The sequence below is a fragment of the Epinephelus fuscoguttatus genome, linkage group LG22 (assembly GCF_011397635.1).
Source record: "Epinephelus fuscoguttatus linkage group LG22, E.fuscoguttatus.final_Chr_v1".
In the NCBI taxonomy this organism is placed as follows: domain Eukaryota; kingdom Metazoa; phylum Chordata; class Actinopteri; order Perciformes; family Serranidae; genus Epinephelus; species Epinephelus fuscoguttatus.
Window position 1 is genome coordinate 16,217,596 of NC_064773.1, and position 21,001 is coordinate 16,238,596.

Below are 21,001 nucleotides of genomic sequence, written 5' to 3' on the forward strand. Positions count from 1 at the left end.
TTTATCAGTGGCGAGGGAGATATGACAGAGGGTGTCGTATACTGCACAGATTGTTTTATACATTTGTGATATTGGACTTTCGAAATAAACATTGACCTGAAATATTACCCACAATTAATGATGCTTTAATGACCGATCTGAATTCAACAGAAAGGCACATTCGCTGTAATCGGAAAAGGGAAATGTATGCTTTAGTTTCCTACATGTGAAGTGTAGTCACTGGAAATATGAAAATTGTCAAGACATGTTGTTGTTGTTTTTTTCCTTTAAAATGTGTGCATAAAACAAAGATGTGTTGTCTATGGAGTAAATGTGTTAAGTGGGTTAGAAACAGAAATGAACGTGTGTAATACACACATTATTTAAACACAAGATGATTAACAAATATAAAACTGATGTATGAACACCAAAGTGTACATGAAATATGTTTGGGATATGTGGGCAGACAATAGGCGTATATACTGTATATATACTTAGTTCCATCAGTTTCTTATTGCTCTGTATAATTTAAAGGGAGCTCATAAAACAATTAATGTCAAAATGGTGGCTGTTTTGTTTTTATAATGCTAAAAAAAATGTTAATTTAATGTTTATGTACTGTCTATCTACCAGTGCATTTGTGTTTTATAAGTTGGAAAATGACCGACATAAACTAAAACTAAAATACAAAAAGGTTATTTGCCTTGCTTTACATTTGTGGTTCACATTTTCAGTTTTGCTTTTCTAATTCAAATTTCCTCACCTTTAAATAATTAAATGTTTAAATCAAATAATGTCCTTTGATTAAAGAAAAAGGAATAAACAGCAACAACCCAGAGATTTGTTTTTGCGCCTTTCTTAAAGCGCTTCAAAATGCACGTCTGAGTGGACGGATCGTGACTGTGTGAGAGAGAAGCTCAGGAGGGGCACCTGAAGGCACCACTAGTGCAGACCAGTGTTGTGTGCGCTCTGCTCGCTGTGTTTGCTGCTGGCTCCCCTCTGTCGTCCATTACAGCTCGGTACCATCCCCACTGTACGGCGCAGGCCCGAAGTAGCGCAGCCGCTCTGAGGTTAGTGCCCTACCGCGCAATCTCCATCTATTTCAGCCCCGGCGCAGCCGCATCATCGAACCCGGCAGCGTTGGGGTGAAAGATGCAGATTGTTTAGATGTTGACTGGAGCGGGGTTATGAGACAAAGATGGCTTTTTGTCGGGTATCATGATCTAGGCGCGTATCGACAACAAGCTCAGAAAGAGTAGAATAGCTTTGGGTGAGACGGAGGCCGCTCGGCCTGTCGTAGCGCTCTGTTTTGTTTCATATTGCGCGGGTTTCATGCTAGCTGCTGCCTTACCCGATGTTTAAGTCTTCCCTTTGATTACACGCTGAATTTATCTGTGTTCAGCGTCCAAACATCGGGAAACTACTGCTGTGCTCGATCACAGTTGATGTCCATTCAGATGACCGAAGCTACGCCGCCAAATCGTTAGCTAGCTAGCTTATTAGCCAAATGTAGGACATTGCTAGCTTAGCTCCGCTTGGCAGCCGTTATCAACCGACCCGGCGAGTCGGCTAATATTACAGCTCTGTAGCCACTGAGCAATAACGCTGCCTGTTTAATACAACTGCTCATGCGTATGTACTAAAATCTGTTATGAAATTAACCTTATTACAAGCCATGCTTATTACTAAACATCGCTGTTATTGTCGAGTCGTGCATCATCCCATTGATCCTATCAGCAGCCACCGTGCTGTAGCCGTTACAGGGGACTGGATACAAATAAACCAGTCTGGCTGCAGATAATGCCACATTTTCACCCCCTGTGCTGTGTTTTATTGCATTGGTGTGTAACAACAATTCTGCTATACTGCCTTTCAAGGAGAAAATGTGTGTAGTATTGATCTGATCACATACATACCCCATGTATAAGCTGCCTATTATGAATCAACTGAACAGGGTATCCCCATTAAACTGACCCAGTGGTTCATTTCACTCACAAAGCTTGTCTGCATTGACCATATGGGTTGTTGTTTTTTTTTTGCATTTTAGTAGCATTTTATGCTACAGAGTTTAATCTTTATTCAATAAGTTATTTCCAATCATCTGTCAGACTACACACACACATGCACTTCACCACCAACACTTTCACTGTGTCAAACTAACAGCATTTACCTCTCTTGCTTGTTCACACGTACACTATCAGAAACCCCCTTTTGAATTTCATGACACTATTTTATTTATCTAAATAGTGCTAAGCAATATCTATTAAAGTGTTCAGTGCATATCATGCAGCTTAATATCTTGCAACACCTTTGATTTAACACATAAATATGAACATAAAACATTATTTTCATGCTTTGATCACATTGATGTTATTCCACATGAAATATTATTGATGCAGTGTGAAGCCCTCTAGAGGCAGAGCAGCGGTGATGCATTCATGGTGCACTCAAGTTCACATAAATACACAGAATACTTGCAGTGCCTCCTAAGATACACGTACCTGCATTATGGTTATGCAACATGCATAATGTATGTATATATTGCAGTATAGATGATAGAAGATTTTGAGGACACATAGTACATGTTGCATCATTGTGTATACACAGTAATATGCTTATGCTAATCGGCATATCAATTGTCACTATAGCAGGAAATATTCCCAGACGAGTTCTGTGCGATCATTATGAATGGATGGCATTTACTCAGGCACCATATCCTCCTGAGACCTGAACTTTTGTTTGGTATGCATTTTTAATTCCTCCGAGTTATTTGGGATCAGTAGGACCCGATAAGTATAAAAAACTAAACATTGTCAACAATAATTAAGTCCCAATGTCCTTAAACAAGTACTTCCTAATTCACAGTGTCTTAGCTTGTTACCGTTGCTAAAATTGGTCAAGTTTGTTGCCATATCACACTACAAACATTGCTGGCAAGATGGCTGCCATCTTGTTTTTACATGGATTAGTGTATTGTGCTCTTGTTACCACTAGATGGCACAAAAAAGCGTCCACGAACGAGGACAACAGGTCTAAGTTAAGTCGAATGAAGTATAAGGTCAAATAAACCCAAAATGAGATGGGTAAAACGGTTTTCCTCTGTCTCTCCTCAGTCATTGTACCGTGGATCCAGCTGTGTAGACCAGGTGGCCGATAATGGACGAGCACGTCGTTCACCAGACAGAGCACATGACCACCATCGAGGCCAGCGCCGTCAGCCAACAGGTCCAGCAGGTGCACTTATATGCAGCAATAATTAGATAGTGGAAACCAGGAAGCAAAAGTCCAGTTATTCACAAGGTGATTAAACAACTTAACCAGAAACAACCTCAATCAACCCCTTCTACTCGGATCATCACTGTGTGTAGGTACATGTGGCCACCTTTACCGAAGCATCTATGATGAGTGCCGAGGAAGACTCGACATCCTCGCCAGATGATGATCCTTATGATGACACGGACATCCTCAACTCGGCTGGCACTGATGAGGTCACTGCTCACCTGGCTGCCGCAGGTACGTCTAACAGTAGGGAGAAACGTATGGAGCTACATTTGTTTCTTTATTATTCAATCAAACAGAGTAGGTTTTGCAATCAGAAAAAAAAGATTTGAAAGCAAAAGTATCAATATTGCAATCACAAATGTTTTATTACAAGTAAAAAATGATTGATTAAAAAATGCAAATCCATAAGTTTTGTTTGCAAGTCAAAAAGTTTTGCGAGTAAAAAGTTGAAGCTGGTGGGCGGGGCCTAAACTGAAAGCTGTAAGACACGTCTCTATTGGCCAGTCTCAATCGGAATGACAGCCTGCGAAGCATTTTTTCTTCTTCTTCTCTCAGTTGGCAGATTGCCAACAATTTAAAGGTGCATACCCCCATCTACTGTACAAGAGTGTGCAACATCCTGTCATTTAGCCTGTTTCTTAAATTGTACTCATCAGCCCAGTACGCTTGCAAAGCAACATGGGAGTTCTGTAGTTCACAGGGGAGCTGTGGCGAAAATCAGTTCTGAAACCTAAGTTTTTCGGCCTCCGGTTTCCAAAAAAAAATTTGTCCACATGAGTACAGACAAGTACAGATACCAAACAGATACCCCCATTCAATTTAAAACATAATTGATTTGAGTAAAGGCACGAGAGCAAATCTGGGTATATAAACGGTTGGTTTGCGCTGCGTTCTTCAGTTGGCAGTTACACCGAGAGTGAAGCTACTGAAGACCAACAAAAACACTGTTTGTTTTCGTTTATTCTTTCAGGTGGGTAAATGTCACCTTAGCACTTTCAGATTTTATCAGTAGTGTACCCTTAATAGATAATTTGTTTATATAGTTTCTATTGTGCTTCGTGATATTGTTTGAGGGAACTGTAACGTAAGGTAACTGCATATTAGTGGATGCAACCGTCACTAATGCTAGCGTAGTTCCTCAGGGATTTAAGCTGTTATTACTTTAATTCTGACAATCTAAGCTGTGACAACACATTAGCGAAGGTTGTAAGGACTGTAACTGTTGGTAGCTGTTGTTGATTTTGTTAAAATATGTTAAATTATAAGTTTATGGGTTATTGTTTGTCTGACGATTGAGCTAAGCCCGCTCTGTATGGAGCCACGTCAAACCCACCAATAGAAACTTGTCTCTCATCCATCAGCGTAGGCCCCGCCCATTAAGTGCAGTTGAACTTGAAAGCAAAGTTTTAACTCGCAAGCTAAGAGGACTGATTTATAAGCAAAATGATCATACGTTTTTACTTACAAACTTGATTTTTTATTGCAGTTCAAGAAATATGCTCTCAAAATAATTTTATATGATTGCAACAAAAAGACACAAAAATATAAACGGAGCATTTTGATTGTTTGAAATTGGTAGGAGTGAGATTAATTTGATAAGAAGCATCTAAGAACACTTTAGGAGTTTTTCCAACCGATGTCTGACAGAAAAGCGGATGTTTTATCTTGCATCTTTGATAAACTCTGCAGATCCAGTAAAGCACCCATGACCGCCTGAGTTTGGTGTAATGCCTCTAAACGAACAGCAGGTGGTGCCAGTGGACTGTTTTATGGTGACTGTACTGCTTCACTGTTATGTCACCTGTCAAACAAACAAAAGGGTTTTTTTTTTTTGTTTTTTCACTTTTGCATGGGTCCTTGAAAACCCTGAGAGTTTGTGAATTTGAAGGGAGGGGGAATCAAGACCTTGAAATTTTTTGTAAATAGAAATAAATAGGCATGGATCATTGAATGTGCTTAAATTCCTATATTTTGTTGAAGAATCAAATTTGAAGTTTGATATTTTTTTTACTTAACTTTAATAAATAATTCACTTTAATTCGTGTCTCAAACAATGTTGCACTAGGTCCTTGAATTTAAGGAAAATAGGTCTTGAATGTCCTTGAAAAGTCCCTGAATTTGATGTTTAAGAATGTGTGGGAACCCTGCTGAAGTTTTCATGAGAGCAAATGGTGCCAGTGAGCCACAAGTGCAGCCCAACTTCATTTTAAACTTCACTTTCATCCTTAAAAACTAATTTCAAATCGGATCTAAAAAGAAGATTGATAATCAGGATAATTATTAAATGCTCAAATCAGAGTAGAAGAAACAGTACTCGAAAACAATCTACAGAATGTTTATTCTGCTTTCACTAACAGTCAAACCTGCTCTTTCTCTCTCAGGCCCAGTAGGCATGGCTGCTGCTGCTGCAGTGGCAACTGGTAAGAAAAGAAAGAGGCCTCACATCTTTGAATCAAACCCCTCCATCCGCAAGAGGCAGCAGACTCGTCTGCTCAGGTGAGCTTAAAACACCTATAAGCCAACATTCCCCAAAACCTCTGCCATGTAGTTTTCCTTAACAGTTACAATGGCAAATAATGTCACTCTGGGCACCTGAGATCTGAGTGATTGTGGCTTTTATTATAAACCAGGAGGTAAAGGGCGGTGTGTGTGATTACAGGAAACTACGAGCCACCCTGGATGAGTACACCACCAGAGTGGGCCAACAGGCCATAGTGCTGTGTATCTCTCCCTCCAAACCCAACCCTGTGTTCAAGGTGTTTGGAGCTGCTCCTCTGGAGAATGTGGTGAGTGATGCAGTCAGTAGTTATTAGCAGTTGTCTTTGGTATTACTACTTGAAGGGGAGACACATCAGGTGAAATTCATTTTCTTTTGATTTAACCAATAATTACTACATACCTCCTGCACTAAACTGAAACACTGCACCTGTTCTTCTGTCCTTCAGGTGAGGAAGTATAAGGGCATGATGTTGGAGGATCTGGAGAATGCTCTGGCTGAACACGCACCCGCTGGTGGAGAGATGTCCTCAGAGCTGCCTCCTCTCACCATTGACGGCATCCCCGTCTCTGTGGACAAGATGACCCAGGTCAGACTCAACACTCTCTCTGTTCATCTATTAGAGCCTAAACCTCGCAACATCCCGCATCAAACAGCTGTTATAGAAATGAACTAACCATACTTCCTTTTGCTGTCATACACTATCACAACTGTCCCAGCAGAGGGCGCCAGTTGACAACAAATCAGAATCACAGATTGTGTTAGATGTCTGTTGTGAGTGAGAGCTTAGCTCGCAACTGTATGTGTATCAAGGTCAACCATTCAGTTTGAGTTGTTTCCGTCTGCCTGTCAGTGTCACTAGATGAGTTTGATTCATGCATGTTTAACCATTAATTACTTTTTTAGTGCTTGAATTCATTTTCATTGTAAAGAGCGACTTCAACATTGTACGCATCAGTGTGCCTGATGCATAGGTAGTGTCAGCATCTAAAAACAAGCCAAGCCTCCTCCCTTTGCTACACAGGATGTGGTACCAGTGAGCAGAGAGAGGATGTGGAGTAGACGGCTATTTTTTTCTTTTATTATCTAAAATATGTCATGACTTAATTACAAAATACACACACAAAAAAAATGAAATTAAACAACCAAAATCAAGCAGTTACCGTGAACAGATATTTTCGACCAAAACAAACAAGAAATAGCAAAAAAGATTTCAATCCTTGGAATAAAATATGTCGACCACATCCATATCAAATTAGAAATGCACTCTGTGAAACTGAAAAGACCGTAGAACTCACAAAGAACTCAGAATTAATATAAAAACCAGATAAATTTATTTAAAAAATGAATGAGAATTCAAAGAGTCGGCCTTTCACTGCAACATTAGCACCATTGGCAGCTTAGGTACTCTCTTGACCCGAGGGAACCCGGCTTGTTTACTCTGCCATCCCACTGCTGCTGACGCATTCTCTGGATCATCGTCAGAGTAGCCAGCATGACAGCGGTCCTCGGAGACGGCCCTCATCCCCGGGAGCCGCGGTGGCCAATCCCAGCTCCTGATGTGTCCTCAGAGGGCAGGTGTTAGTCGGTGCTTGTTTTTCTGGAGGTTGTAGGATGAGATTATCGTGAGTAACCTGTTGCCTCACTCAGCTCAGCCAAGCCGGGTGGAAAGGTGTGGGTGTTTGTGGAAGTGTGCCAAGTGTTGGAGACAGGATGGTTGATCAAGTTGGGGAATTGCGAGTGTGGAAATGAGAACTCTGCGATGAAAGGGAGCTAATTCAGACTGAGTGCTCCTGATCCATATCAGTAAGGTCTTATTGTCTTCTGTGCAGACATCTGCAGTAGGTTTTACACCGCTGAAGAAATCCCAAGTGAGGTTTAGTGACGCAGGCAGAGGCCCAGTCCGATATATGGAGCATCTGTAGCAGGTGATCCCAGGTCCAGCCTGAGCCCATAATTACCCCTAGCCTTGTTAGGGCCAGGGACCCGGCTACATCGGCACCTTCCTAAATGCTGATTGGACCATTGCTTGGAGGATTAGGATTGGGGGGGTGGGTGCGGGCACAACATGCCACTTAACTCACTCGCCACTGTAATTAGGCCATCTGGCTCAGCACACATGCATCCACATTCATCCACACATAGATGAGCCACAGGTGGAAATGCAAGCATCTTTTTGCCACTAAGTCCGTCTTTCTCGGGCTAATCCCAAATTACTCTGTCAGTCCGCCAAGTGATGACTGAAGTGAAGCCCCTTCACTGCAGTTTTCCAAAAGCTGGTGTGATAAAGTAAGCATCCATTTTCTATCAAGATCCATTTTGTCATATCTCTGTGTGATGCGCTGCGGGACTGCGTATCAGTGGTGTGTGAGTCAAAAAGGGGGTCTAAGTGGGGGAGGAGAGATGGATTTATTTCTCCCGGAACCAAATTTAGCCTGTGATGTCAAGGCAGGCAGACGCTGCAGTGCCTCATTGTGCAATATAATCCCCCAGTGATGCTTGCATATTACCAGGACACTGAGGACATTGGCACTAAACCCCACCCTGGGCCTGTCAGCGAGTGTCAGCGCATGCTTGTTCTGGAAGTGTTGATGGCCATGGCGAGCAAATAGGCATGTCGCTTGCCACCACACGTGAAGTACGTGTGCTGGCGGATGATCAATAGCAAGCGAATCAGATCGGATTGAGACTTCCTCTCCCTGTTTTGGGGCACAGTGCACACCTCTGGAGGCCTCCTGTGCAACATGGCGGACGAAGCAATCGATATAGGAAAAGAAGTAGACATGACATCTAGAGCATGTCAACACACGTGCATGTGTACTGCACCAACATATTTTAGGAGTTCTAATAATATTATGATTGAAGCCACCTCGTGATTCTCTGTGCAGGAGAAGCCCTGACAATTAGTGACAATAACAAGCTTTACCACTGAAGAATGGACGTGCTATTTTAGTGCTCCAATTACACTCGTTTTTTTAGTCCTAACGACCTGCAGCAAAGACGCTTGGCTCCCTTCCTCCATCATCTGTGAATGGTGCTACTCAAACATAGTGGCCAAGTACTCATTGATACAGTCAGTGTGCAGTCATTATAACTCGAGTCTCTACACAAGTCCATAAAGTAGCACAACGTCATGAGTGATCAAAGTAAATCTAATGTTTTTTGTTTGACATTGATTTTCTTTTCAACAATATTGACCAGTATTGTCCTTGTTAATACCGAAGCTGAGTGTACTGGAGCCTCTGCGAGGACGGGCTGACAGTCAGATCACCTCCCAATGTTCCCGTGGTGTCTGTCTCACACATTAGGCTGGAGCCACAGCCATAGATTGGTCTGTTAATAAACATGATCGCATCGTTCTCCTTTTAGAAAGGCTGTTTCTATTTGCAGGCCTTGACCACCTCAGCACCCGGCAGCGGGTGCCCGATCAATACACGCCTCCCGCTGCCTGCTCAAGGGCGTGTGTGTTTATGTGTGTCTCAGAGAGAGGGGCACTGCGGCTTTTCCACTTTGGAGTTTTGATGTCTGTATCATCTCGTTTCTCCATGCTTCTCTCCTTCGCCTCAGGCCCAGCTGCGAGCGTTCATCCCAGAGATGCTGAAGTACTCGACGGGCAGAGGGAAGCCCGGCTGGGGTAAGGAGAGCTGCAAGCCAGTGTGGTGGCCTGAGGACATCCCGTGGGCCAACGTCCGCAGTGACGTCCGCACAGAGGAGCAGAAGCAGAGGGTGAGAGGAATACTGCTGTGATGATGTCACACTCTGTCGATCTCTGCAGGGGAATACTGGCTTCCTTTGCCACCTACTTTAAATCCTATTTGTTCTTGTTCAGCCTCAATCTCTGCACCATATAGGCGGGACAACATTGTAAGCAAGCATGTTCCAAGAGATGCCATATAAAGAAGTGTTATGGCTTGTAGGGTGAACTGTCTCTTTAAACCAGTCTGTTGAATATTTACCAAATAAAGTTGTACTTTTGTTTCCCAAGGTGTCGTGGACGCAGGCGTTGCGGACCATCGTTAAGAACTGCTACAAGCAGCATGGCCGTGAGGATCTGTTGTATGCTTTTGAAGACCAGGTAACCACGACAACCACCACCCAACACCACTTGACCACAGCACAGAGTATCGCTCACCTCGTGCCCTCGCAAACGGTGGTACAGACCATCAACAACCCTGACGGAACAGTCTCACTCATCCAGGTATATTTTGGCTGCTTTTTTGTTATTACTCTTTTATTGAATGCACTTTTTAACTCTAATACAATGTCTTTTCACTTGTTTTGACTGCACCCTTCCTCTCAGGTTGGCACAGGACACACAGTTGCCACCCTGGCAGATGCATCAGAGTTGCCCAGTGTGACGGTGGCGCAGGTCAACTACTCCACTGTGACTGACGGAGAGGTAATGCCCATATGCACGCTCAGTGGGAGCTGTCCGTTCAGCACCACAACATTCAACAATGATCCATCAATGTGCCAACAATCCAATCAAAGTCATTTTCACACTGTCTTAATCACGTCCCTGCAGATACTCATTTGCTTTCTGTTTGAAATTACATATCGTTCCGATCCAGGTGGAGCAGAACTGGGCCACGCTACAGGGCGGCGAGATGACTATCCAAACCACTCAGGCTTCAGAGGCCACGCAGGCGGTCGCATCCCTAGCAGAGGCCGCTGTCGCCGCGAGTCACGAAATGCAGCCCGGAGCCACCGTCACAATGGCTCTTAACAGGTGAGGGTGGGAGGAGTGAAGGAGTTATTTTACAAGGCCTCGGAGGGAACAAGGCTTTTAAAGTTGCATTTAAAAAGCATTTTGATGCTATTTTAAAGCTGGAGAAGGTAGGAGGGTTTTTTTGTGTCACTGGGTAAAAATCCCAGAGTGAACGCTAGACTTTTGCACCTCCTCTTGGCTGTGTCAGGCTTTGGAAAATCTAGCCCGTGAAATTTCAGACAGAGGGCATTATCCTGTTGCCTGTTCTACAAATGCAGTCTGACGAGAAACACATGAAACATGACAATACTGGCAAAACGTTTCAGAGATGGAAAGAAAATGTGGCTCTGCCAAAAGGAGCTAAAGACTCACAGCTACAGCCAGTTCAAGTTCATATTTTATGTAGCTAACATAAGCCAGTACCTCAAATCACAGTGTGTCCTCTCAAGGGGCTTTACAGGCCCACGAGTTTGCAAAGAAAACCAGAGGGTAATCCTTATAAAATGACTGCTGCTATAACAGCATCAGGATCACAATCACCATCGGGATGATTGAAATGAATGGCTCGTACTCACACAGGTTACTGTATCGCTGCTGAGTGGAGCTTACAGTAGGACAGAGAGGGCGAAGCTGAAGGAAGGCTCTATTTTTCAAATTTCGGCGTGTTATTTATTTATTTATTTATTTCCCAAAATCAGCATACCCCAGCTTTAACTTTGTCATGGCTGAAGGCAACATGATAAATGAATGTTCTGTTACACAGATCAGGAAGGCATACCTACACACGGGGGGCTTTGTATATAAGAGAAATATTTACATCTTTATGTCCAGGATCATTGTCACTACTAAATGGACCTTGTCGAAAGTTTTATTGAGAACCTAAGAGCTGGTAGAACTCAAGGCTCATGGCTGTAATCCCAAGGTCACAAAATGTTACCTCCTCGTCACATTTTTAAAATGTGTAATGGAGGGAACCAGAGGCTGGATTGTTGACAGCAAAAAAGCAGATAAGCTGCAACTGTAGCACTGTTCATACTTTTGTAAAGACATCTACACATCCTGAAGGATTTGGCATTCAGCATTCACTAACACAATCCTCAGCGGTCTTCAGTTACTGGTGGATGAGGCAGTCGATCCATAATTATTCAGGCAGCTCTCACAACTGGATGAGAATGGGACAAGTGTCAGGGCAGGTCACCAGGGTCCCCTGGAGATACGAGTCAACTGCCTCTCATCCTAGTTCAGCATTCAATTAATTAGCCCGCAGCTTTTATAGAGGCAAGGTGCACAACCATTAAATTGATCGTTAGCCACACATTACCATGTGCTAACAGCCCGGTATAATTTTGTTTATTAAAAAAAGCCTCCTGTGCATGTATGAAATGCTGAGCTTGTAGTGTGACTAAGGCAGTGCAGTGAAATAAAGTCAGCAGACCTTTAACATTAGGATGTCTGTAGATTCTGGTAATGTTTTTAAGTCGTCTTACTATCAGTGACAAATATATCTAAAGATGTACAGGGGTTGTTGTTGGTGTTGTGTTTTTTCTGGAGGGAAATCAGCCTCACACACATGTATTCAGATGGGATCATCAACAGGATCTTAAATCATGTCCCATGGAGGGCCAGAGGTGGGTATGGAAACCTGGTATTAAATGAGCCCCGGGGCTAAATTATGAAGACCGTAGTACAGATAAGCGCCAAAATTATTGTTTTTTCTGTCGGTATTGGAAAAATTAATTAAGAGATTTTTGCCGTATGTGTGAGGGGCAGGGGCCAGCCCTTTCGGCCTCTCTCTGTCACATGCAAACACACACACACACACAGACCCTGCTCTTAAGCCCCATTTCCACCAAACACTCTCAGTATGGTACCTGTGGAACCAAACCCTTCAGACATGGCGCCCTAGCGTTTCCACCGCTAACAGTGCGCCTACATGTGGGCAGGGTTGTAGTCACACAGAACAGGCTGCCATTTTCAGAACAACACTACCAGGAGTAGTAGCACTGTTCTAATATTAATACCCATCCCTATGGATGGCCAAGTGTCTGTGGGATCTGACTGCAACACAAGAATATGAATAAACATGTATAAAAGTAGTCAGTAGTCTATGGCTGCCGCTACTTTCTGATCTACAGCTTTGATTTTCACGATCGTACACTACCTCATCAAAGATCCTACTTGCCAGAATCATCAGTCAGACTTGCTGAGATGCTAACATGTTGGCTGGTTTTTCACCGCCATAGTGTCAAGGCAGTGATTTCAGATGTGTATGGGTATGTCCCATTGGGGCTTGTTACCTGCACCCACCTGAGTCCTCCTTCCTCTCCCCCTCCCCTCCCCTGTTTACCTGAGCCAAGCCAATCTGGGCTCTCTGCTCCACAGCTCTGGAACATTTTGTCTCTGTTTTCCACCTCCAGAGGGAGAAGAGAGCCTCGTTCTCCCACTGTCTTTTTTGCTGTGTGGACACTCTGACTAGGGCTAGACCGATATGGATTTTTTAGGGCTGATGCCGATACCGATTTTTTTTCCATCACCCTTAGCCGATGACCGATTATGGACTGCCGATTTTCTTGAGCCGATATTTGGGGCCGATACTGCTTTTGCTCCCTCAATTTACATCAAAAAAATGACACAATGATAACAAATATTACAGGTCTCAAGTTTAAAATAAGAAACATTTATTGAACAGTAAAAAATACTAAAACAAGATGGAAAGTCGAGGTAGAACAGGTGGAATATTATTATTATTATTATTATTATTATTATTATACATTCAAATAAAAAAAGAGTTCAGTGCTCTTAAATCTTCCAGTAATGTCTTTATAAAATAAACAAATATTTAAGCTGAAGCATAAATAAAACAACAACTACTGTACACAGTAGGATTCGCTGCATGTGCGCTGCAGGGTCTTCCGGCAACACAGAGCTGCCCGTGGATGCCTGTCTGTAAATCATGCCAGGGAAAAATAAATCCGCGAACCCACACGCGTATCGGCCAATGCCGATACAAGTAAAAAAACTCAAATATCGGCCCGATATATCAGCCGGCCGATGTATCAGTCTATCCTTAACTCTGACCAAAAGTTACACCATGTTGTAGTTCAAAATGTCTCAGATAGGAATTATTTGTAATGAATGTTGCTGAACTTAAGTGGCATTTTCTTTCTGAACAGCATCATGAACAATGCATCATTACTGCTTACTGTCTCTGTCTGCGCTCACTCAGCTCCTCCTCCTCCTCCTCCTCCTCCTCCTCCTCCTCCTTATCTGACCGTCTGCAGTTCTATCTCAGATGTGATTATCAACCAAGCTGTGAACAGTTCCATTAGTTCATAACGAAGCTGGCGCGGTAATAGGCTCGTGGTAATTCCACTGGATAGATCTGGTTAATGAAACTGCTTTGTTCGACCCGTGGCACCTGGCCTTTAGGGAGATGTGACAGATTCTCCATAAGTCCAGACTAGAAAAGCCTCTTACAGCTCATACACTCCTACCTCTTCACCCCACATCTCTGTAATAACCCTTGCCTTTGTGAGCAGACTGCGTGTGTGCTTTTCAGCTTTGTACCAATGATTGTATCAGGAGGCATACATCTGTCTCATATGTGTGTGTGTGTTTAATTTTAAACTGTATCCACAGAAGAGGTTTTCTGCTTGTGTTTTACATGTTGTGCACTATATCTGATGTGTGTGTTCCTGTGTGTTGCAGTGAGGCAGCAGCCCACGCTGTAGCAACGTTGGCAGAGGCCACTCTACAGGGCGGAGGGCAGATTGTCCTGGCAGAGACAGCAGCTGCTGTTGGGGCACTGGCAGGGGTTCAAGATGCCACAGGTACTGAATGTTATTGACAACACGCAAGCTACACCTCAAATGACAGAATTTACATAGAGTCATATATAAGGTCAGTTTTGTTAATGTCTATAGCAAAGGTCCTCAATACTTTCCGAGCCAAGGACCCCTTACAAGATCGAGAATATACCAGGAAGCCCCTCATGTCCTCAGAGGCTAGGCTTTTTTATGTGAAAGAACAACACGAGAGAAATGTTTGAGAACGATATTAAATATATACTAAAAATGGAGCTGACATCAATTCAAGTAGCTGCACTGTACCGAAACAAAATATCAAGGGTTAATGAAGAGTAAAGGGCTGGTTTGAGGTGCATTTCAGAACATACACATGAGGGCACGATATTGGTACTCTATACCTTTAAGAGATCAACAGAAATAACCCAGTACCGAGTAGTATTGAAACGTCTCCAGTCAAACAATATCTGCATTCAGTCCTTTTATGCTACTGTAAAACCTAAATTAAAAGCCGAGCCCCAGTAAAACACTGAGTCCCTTTCACTAACCTGGTGTGGCTACACATTTTGATAGGCTACATACACAATCATACATTTTTGTTGTAAAACACATACAGTAGCTACAGGGTGTCGACAGGTCCTTAGAAAGTCTGAAAATGTCTTAAATCCAGTGTTGCAACAACAACAAATTTGGATTTGTGAGGTGTTAACGACTACAAACATTTTATCTAATTTCATTTGTCCGTTTTTTAATTTCTTGTCCTGAAAATGAGTGAAGCCTTCCTTTGTAAAACTCCACATTTCTAATGTTACAAATCTTTAAAAAAAAAAATATATATATATATATATATAAATATATATAATTCTGTCATTTTACTTCATACTTGCACTTATCTGTTTGCAAAATTTAGAAGAAACATGATTTGTCCCAAAATCTGTCCTAAATTTGGTTTAAAGGTGTCGTTTATCAGGTCTTAAAAAGCATTACACTTAACCGTCTGATACCTGTAGACACCCTGAGGAATTGCGTCCGCACTACTCAGCTATTTCAGACCCTTTAAGATGGAGACTTTGAAAACACTGATGATCACGTTTTAGTTTGGACGGGCGGAAACAGTGACTTTTAAAAACGATGGCACAGACACCTATGTTTGCTTCCCGATTGGGATTTTAGATTTCAAAATCAAAATATTATTCATTAAACTATGAAGCCTCTTCTTAAATAAACAAAAAAAGATTGAATATCATGATAAATTAATGAATCATAAAACTTTTTGCAGACTCCACATTGAGAATCACTGCTCTCTGGCAACAGGTGAGAATTTAGCAAAACACTCTGGCTTAGTTCATACCTTGCATCAAACTTCACTGGGTTGCCAGTTTATTAGGTACAGCTAGCTAAAATTATAATGTACCATTTCTATGCTGCAGACTCTGACACATGTATTTATTTCAACCTGTTGCAGTCAGTCGCAGACTCCAGTGTTTGGGAATACTTTGTTACAGATTTTTTTCTCCTGACAAATGAGAATTCAGTGCCAGAAAACTGAATTATTTTCTGGAGAAATTTTCGACATCACATCTTTACTAATTGTCCCTTGTGTGTGTTCCCCAGCCAATGGCATGTCTAATTAGTCTCACTAAGTGTAAGCTTCCCTGCAGTAGCACTGCGGCCTCTGAGCTCCTTCACTCTAATCTACTCTGTGCTGATGTGACAGATGGTGTGTTTTTGTGTGTGTGTGTGTGTGTGTGTGTGTGTGTGTGTGTGTGTGCGTGTGTGTGTGTCTTGTAGCAATACTCCCTTCTTTTAATGATACCTTAGCTGCGTGACCCCATTGTCAACTTCCTTACATGCATACAGTACGCACTGCTGTGGGGATGTGAGTCTGCTGGGATTACACCAGTTTGTAATGACATCCTCACCTCCTCGTTGGAAAGCATTAACAGCCTTTTTTTGGCATATGTTCGGTCAATATCCTGAGGGCGCAATGTAAATGCTCGTCAATGATTAACATCAGGGGACAAGCTGCTGATCTCATTTACTAAATGTAGTCCGGAAGTGTCAGTGGTCTAATGTGCAGAGTATAAATATATATATATATAAATGAGACTCAACGTGAAATACAAAATATACTGAGTCACTTCTGCATGACAAAAGCAGGCTGCCCAGTGCTAGCCAGCACTATTGAAGGAGCTAACTAGCTAGCCCGCTCTGTGGTCCCTCCACCTCATTGCCCACTGTGTGAGACCACAAAGCCAGAAAGTTTGTTTCCGCTACAGTAGCTTGAAAAACCGCAATATGGGTAGTTGAAGAGAAACTTTACCAAATCTCGCTTCCTAAACCATAATGGGTCATTTGGCTGCAGTAGCTCACTTTAACATCTAATGGAGCTGCCAAAGCCAGTCCTTCTCCCAACTATTGACCTTAGCTAATCACTGAAGTGCTGCACAGGAGTGGAGAGTACCGTTTGAAGTGCAACAACCCAGACACTGCTGATTAGCTTTTGTGGGGACCCTCTACTGACACAGGCATGCAGACACACACACACACACACACACACCCACACACACTAATAGACACAAACGGCCACGCCACATACAACCCTCAATGTCTAAGTGACAATGTTCGAGTGGCTGAATGAGGCCCTTCACTCAGTAGCTGTGCTGTACATGTCATCGTGCCAGGCCCAATGCCCTCTTCCCTAAGCCCTCCTCCATAATCACCGCCAGCACAATTACCTGCATCAGCAAAACTTAACCCTGTCACAAATCACTGGCGAGTGGACTTAGCAAGGGCCCACATTAGAGGACTGACAATTACAAGCTAGCCTGGTGAAAGGAGCCTGATTTTTTTTGTATCAATCCTTTAATATTGTAGGGAGGATTCAGGTCAGGTGTATTTGGTGTGTTTAAAGAGGACCTATTGTGCTTATTTTCTGTCATAATTTTACAACATCAGATGTTCATATTAAATTTTGCTAAAGTTTCAAATAATGATAATGAGAAACATATAAAAGTAATCCCTGTGAGCAAAAACCTCACACAAGACAAGCTGACACTAGCTCCGGACAGATTTCTTTATTTGTTCATCTGCTCCAGGCATACTGTGCTTACATTTAGTACCCTTCACTGCTACATGTAGCTACATGCTAACATCATGTAAACATGTTACCTAGATTGCCGATGTTGTTCATTTTCCCCTGATTTCTGATCATATTTCCATTGGAACACTAACAAAAGCATTTATAAAGTGCCGCTATTCTTCGTTACAGTCATTCGCCAGCTGTAGGTACACTGCTACATGTAGCTACATGCTAACATTACAGAAACATGTAATCTTGGTTACCGATGTCATTAATTTCTCTCCGGTTGTGAAGATTTTGGTTTAGAAGCTTTTATTTGTCATCTTTCACCATAGAAAGTGACACTATACTCTGATACAGTCATTCCCCAGCTTCAAGTACACTGCTACATGTAGCTACATGCTAATATCAGGGAAAAGTGATCTCAGGTGCTGCTGTTGTTAGTATCCCTCTGGTTTTGCATCTTACTCCTGCTGGACCTTGTCTGGTGGTGTTTAAACGCTTTTACTGGTGATTTTTCACAGTAGCAAGTGCCACTGTTCTCAGCTTCAGTCATTCCCCGGCTGCAATGAAGGTGCAGAGATGCCGAGATGCAGAACACCAGGAAACACTGGATAATCAAAGCAGACTGGGCATTTTCGGAAAATGAGAAAGACGCTAAAACCGAGTGTTTCAGACACATGTTGAATACAGGTGTTCTGGTGCAAACAGAATGAGGGAAATAAAGTGTTTTTGAACATTAAAGCATGTAAACATGTTCTAGTAGAAACCCAAAATACAAGTATGAACCTGAAAATTAGCATAATGTCCCATGTCCAGTGTCTTAGCTGACAGTAACAGTAGCAGGCAGGAGCCACTGCCATCCCCTACACTGACCTTCTTGCCTGCCTGTGACACTGTGACAGCTTGCAGGGTGGGGCAGAGGCCCACGTGACTGCAGCAGTAATCCCCACAGGCAGAATAACACACACACACACACACACACACACACTCACTCACACACACACACAGCTGGGCATGGGGGGAGCGAGCTGAGAACGTTCAATCGGACCATTGTTCAGAAATGCCGTCTCTGTAACATGGCTGCCTCCTGTCAGAGACAACTACCTGGACTTGACTGCCTCCCAAGCACCGTGTCAGACACAAACTCTGGTGACAAGATTAGCTCAGGCCAAAGACTGAACAAGCCGTTTTTGTTAGCGGCATGGCTGCAACTAATGATTACTTTCATTATTAATTAATACATTGTTTACTTTTTTCATTAAACAATGAATTGATCAGACTATAAGATGTGAGGTATGCCCATTTCCAGAGCCCAAGGTGACATCTTCAGACATTACGAAATCATTTTACAAATATAGCAACAAGTCGCAGTGAACGGAGTCCAATCAGATTGTTTCTCATTTAATTGACGAAACTCTTTATTTTCTCAAAATAATAAATCGCAGTCATCACTCCATGCTGATGTTTTGTTGAGGTATATACATATACTGTTAGAAACATTTGATGTAGCTTATGACCTTCAGTGAAGACATGTTTTACACGACTACATCTGTAACTATTTTAATAAAAACATATTGGCTTACATAATTGAAACAGGTTGATGTATCAACGTTTTTTTAACTACTTAAGATCAGTGAAGTCTTTTGATGATCCAGAGTAAGTTTTGGGATGATTGGCCCAGTGGTTCCTTACGAGATGTCAAAAATAGGATACTAAGAAAATTGAGATGCCCAAAACAATCTTGATAGCAGGAAAGAGTAAAAATATGTATTTTTGATTTTGGGTGAACTGTCCCTTTCACGGTGCTGATCCAAAATCTCTTTGCATCTCCTCCTCAGGTCTGGTCCAGATCCCGGTCAGCATGTACCAGACTGTAGTGACCAGCCTGGCCCAGGGCAACCGGCCCGTCCAGGTCGCCATGGCACCTGTCGCCACACGCATAGATAACACAGTCACGCTCGACGGCCAGGCGGTGGAGGTCGTAACCCTGGAGCAGTGACGGTGTAGACCCTGGAATGAGTAGGATGCACTGAACGGCCACCGTGGAGATTTGTTTATCCTACTGTTTTCCAAGACGTCATGCTGTGTACAATGTCAGATATATTTTTAAATGTACATCTGCAGGGGAAGTGAAAGCGAGTTATTAATGTGTTTACTATGTAAAGATATTGCTTTTGTTGGTGTAATTTTTCTCCCGTTTAGCTTCATGGGTTTTTTTTTTTAGCTCTGTGATGTTGAGTATTTAGTATTTATTTCTTTACAATCAACCTTTACTTAAAACAAAGATGAACCAAAAAGCCTGGGAGGAAAGCCACCACTGCTTCACCACAGTGTGTAACGATCACTGGTCTGGATTTTCATCATCGTCTATGTGCTTGACTGTTTCGTTTTTAGGATACATTTACAATTCAGTGCCATCGTCAGAGATCACTCCTCCTGTTTCCCATATCCTCCATCACTATCCTAAACTCTCTCCACCTCATCTCACCTAAAACGTAGTGTACAGATCAGCATCGGAGCCCCCCCGTCATTTCTCACATTAAATAATGAAACATTATGTTGGAATATAACATCTTGTCGTGTGCTTTTCCCTCTGTGCTGTTTTACTGTAGTCCACGCACATGCCAAGATTTGTGAAGACTCAGGATATACAACAAGGTGTTTTTTACTGCTGGATCGCTGAGCTGACTTCCTGAAGCAGCCACTTTGTCTACCAAATCCATTTATCTACAGTGCATGGATAGGGGCACCCCTTGGTATGTTATTTTTTTAACATGAACTCCTTTGTATGTCACTTAGGACTTGGTGGTTTGCATCACTTTGTATCTCACAGGATGTTGGTCATGCTCGGACAGGAGCTGCAGTATTTGTGATGCAAATGTCAAAAACCTTGCGACAGAATAATTGCTTGCCAGAATCAACTTAGTTTGATGCAGCTATAACAGTTGGTTCAACTCTCACCACTATTTAAAAAATAAAGTCCAATAAAATGGATGCTGCTCTCCGTTCATTCAGTTTCTCTCTTGACTACTACATTCAAATCAATCAATGGATACATGAAATGCTAAAGCTACCAGGGCGCTCACCTAGGCTGGAGCCTATCCCAGCTGACATTTGGCGAGAGGCAGGGGAACACCCTGGACAGTTATCACAGGGCTGACACATAGAGACAGACAACCATTCACGCTCACATTCACACCTACGGACAATTTAGAGTTACCAATTAACCTGCATGTCTTTGGACTGTGGGAGGAAGCCGGAGTACCCAGAGAAAACCCACGCTGACATGGGGAGAACATGCAAAATCTGCATTTCAAGGTGTCCTGTCAATTTCATGACAGGACGTCTCTTTTACAATGGTGGTCTACAGGAAAAACACTTTTTGGACCACAGTCGATATTTTTGGCTGCAATACCATGAATGGCCACTGGGAAAAACTGGAAGCAAGGCTGAGCTGCAATGCTGGGGGCCTGTTTGACACAGGTAAGTTGCACAGGAACTAGATGGCCATTCTGCAATTATCTGGGCAGTTTACTACATATAATAAAGGCCATAAGTCAAGGCTATCATACATGTTATGCATATCTGGGTTTGGGGCGGTCATCCAAGCCACCCCTACCACATAGCAAGGGAGAAGCAGTCCGAGG

The 21,001-nt window shown here is 42.7% G+C and overlaps 1 protein-coding gene across 2 annotated transcripts; it reads left to right on the forward strand.

The window, feature by feature from the left end:
- Window positions 1-933: 933 nt before the first annotated feature.
- On the forward strand, window positions 934-20,354 carry nrf1 (nuclear respiratory factor 1). 2 transcript variants are annotated; one of them, XM_049567153.1, is made up of 12 exons: window positions 934-1,049; window positions 3,093-3,213; window positions 3,348-3,492; window positions 5,643-5,757; window positions 5,921-6,047; window positions 6,207-6,347; window positions 9,326-9,484; window positions 9,744-9,956; window positions 10,059-10,157; window positions 10,330-10,487; window positions 14,175-14,296; window positions 19,193-20,354. In XM_049567153.1, exons 2-12 carry the CDS (start codon window positions 3,136-3,138, stop codon window positions 19,351-19,353), a joined length of 1,518 nt encoding a protein of 505 aa, XP_049423110.1. In that variant the 5' UTR covers window positions 934-1,049; window positions 3,093-3,135; the 3' UTR covers window positions 19,354-20,354. The 2 variants fall into 2 exon arrangements, with proteins under 2 accessions (XP_049423110.1, XP_049423111.1); XM_049567154.1 differs by having other exon boundaries at window positions 3,093-3,204.
- Window positions 20,355-21,001: the final 647 nt, after the last annotated feature.

Excerpts from the sequence above, each read along its gene's own strand:
- nrf1 (XM_049567153.1), top strand. The coding sequence starts at position 3,136 with ATGGACGAGCACGTCGTTCACCAGACAGAGCACATGACCACCATCGAG. Across the intron at positions 6,348-9,325 it reads CTGTGGACAAGATGACCCAG|GCCCAGCTGCGAGCGTTCAT; the intron begins GTCAGACTCAAC and ends CCTTCGCCTCAG. Across the intron at positions 14,297-19,192 it reads AGGGGTTCAAGATGCCACAG|GTCTGGTCCAGATCCCGGTC; the intron begins GTACTGAATGTT and ends TCTCCTCCTCAG.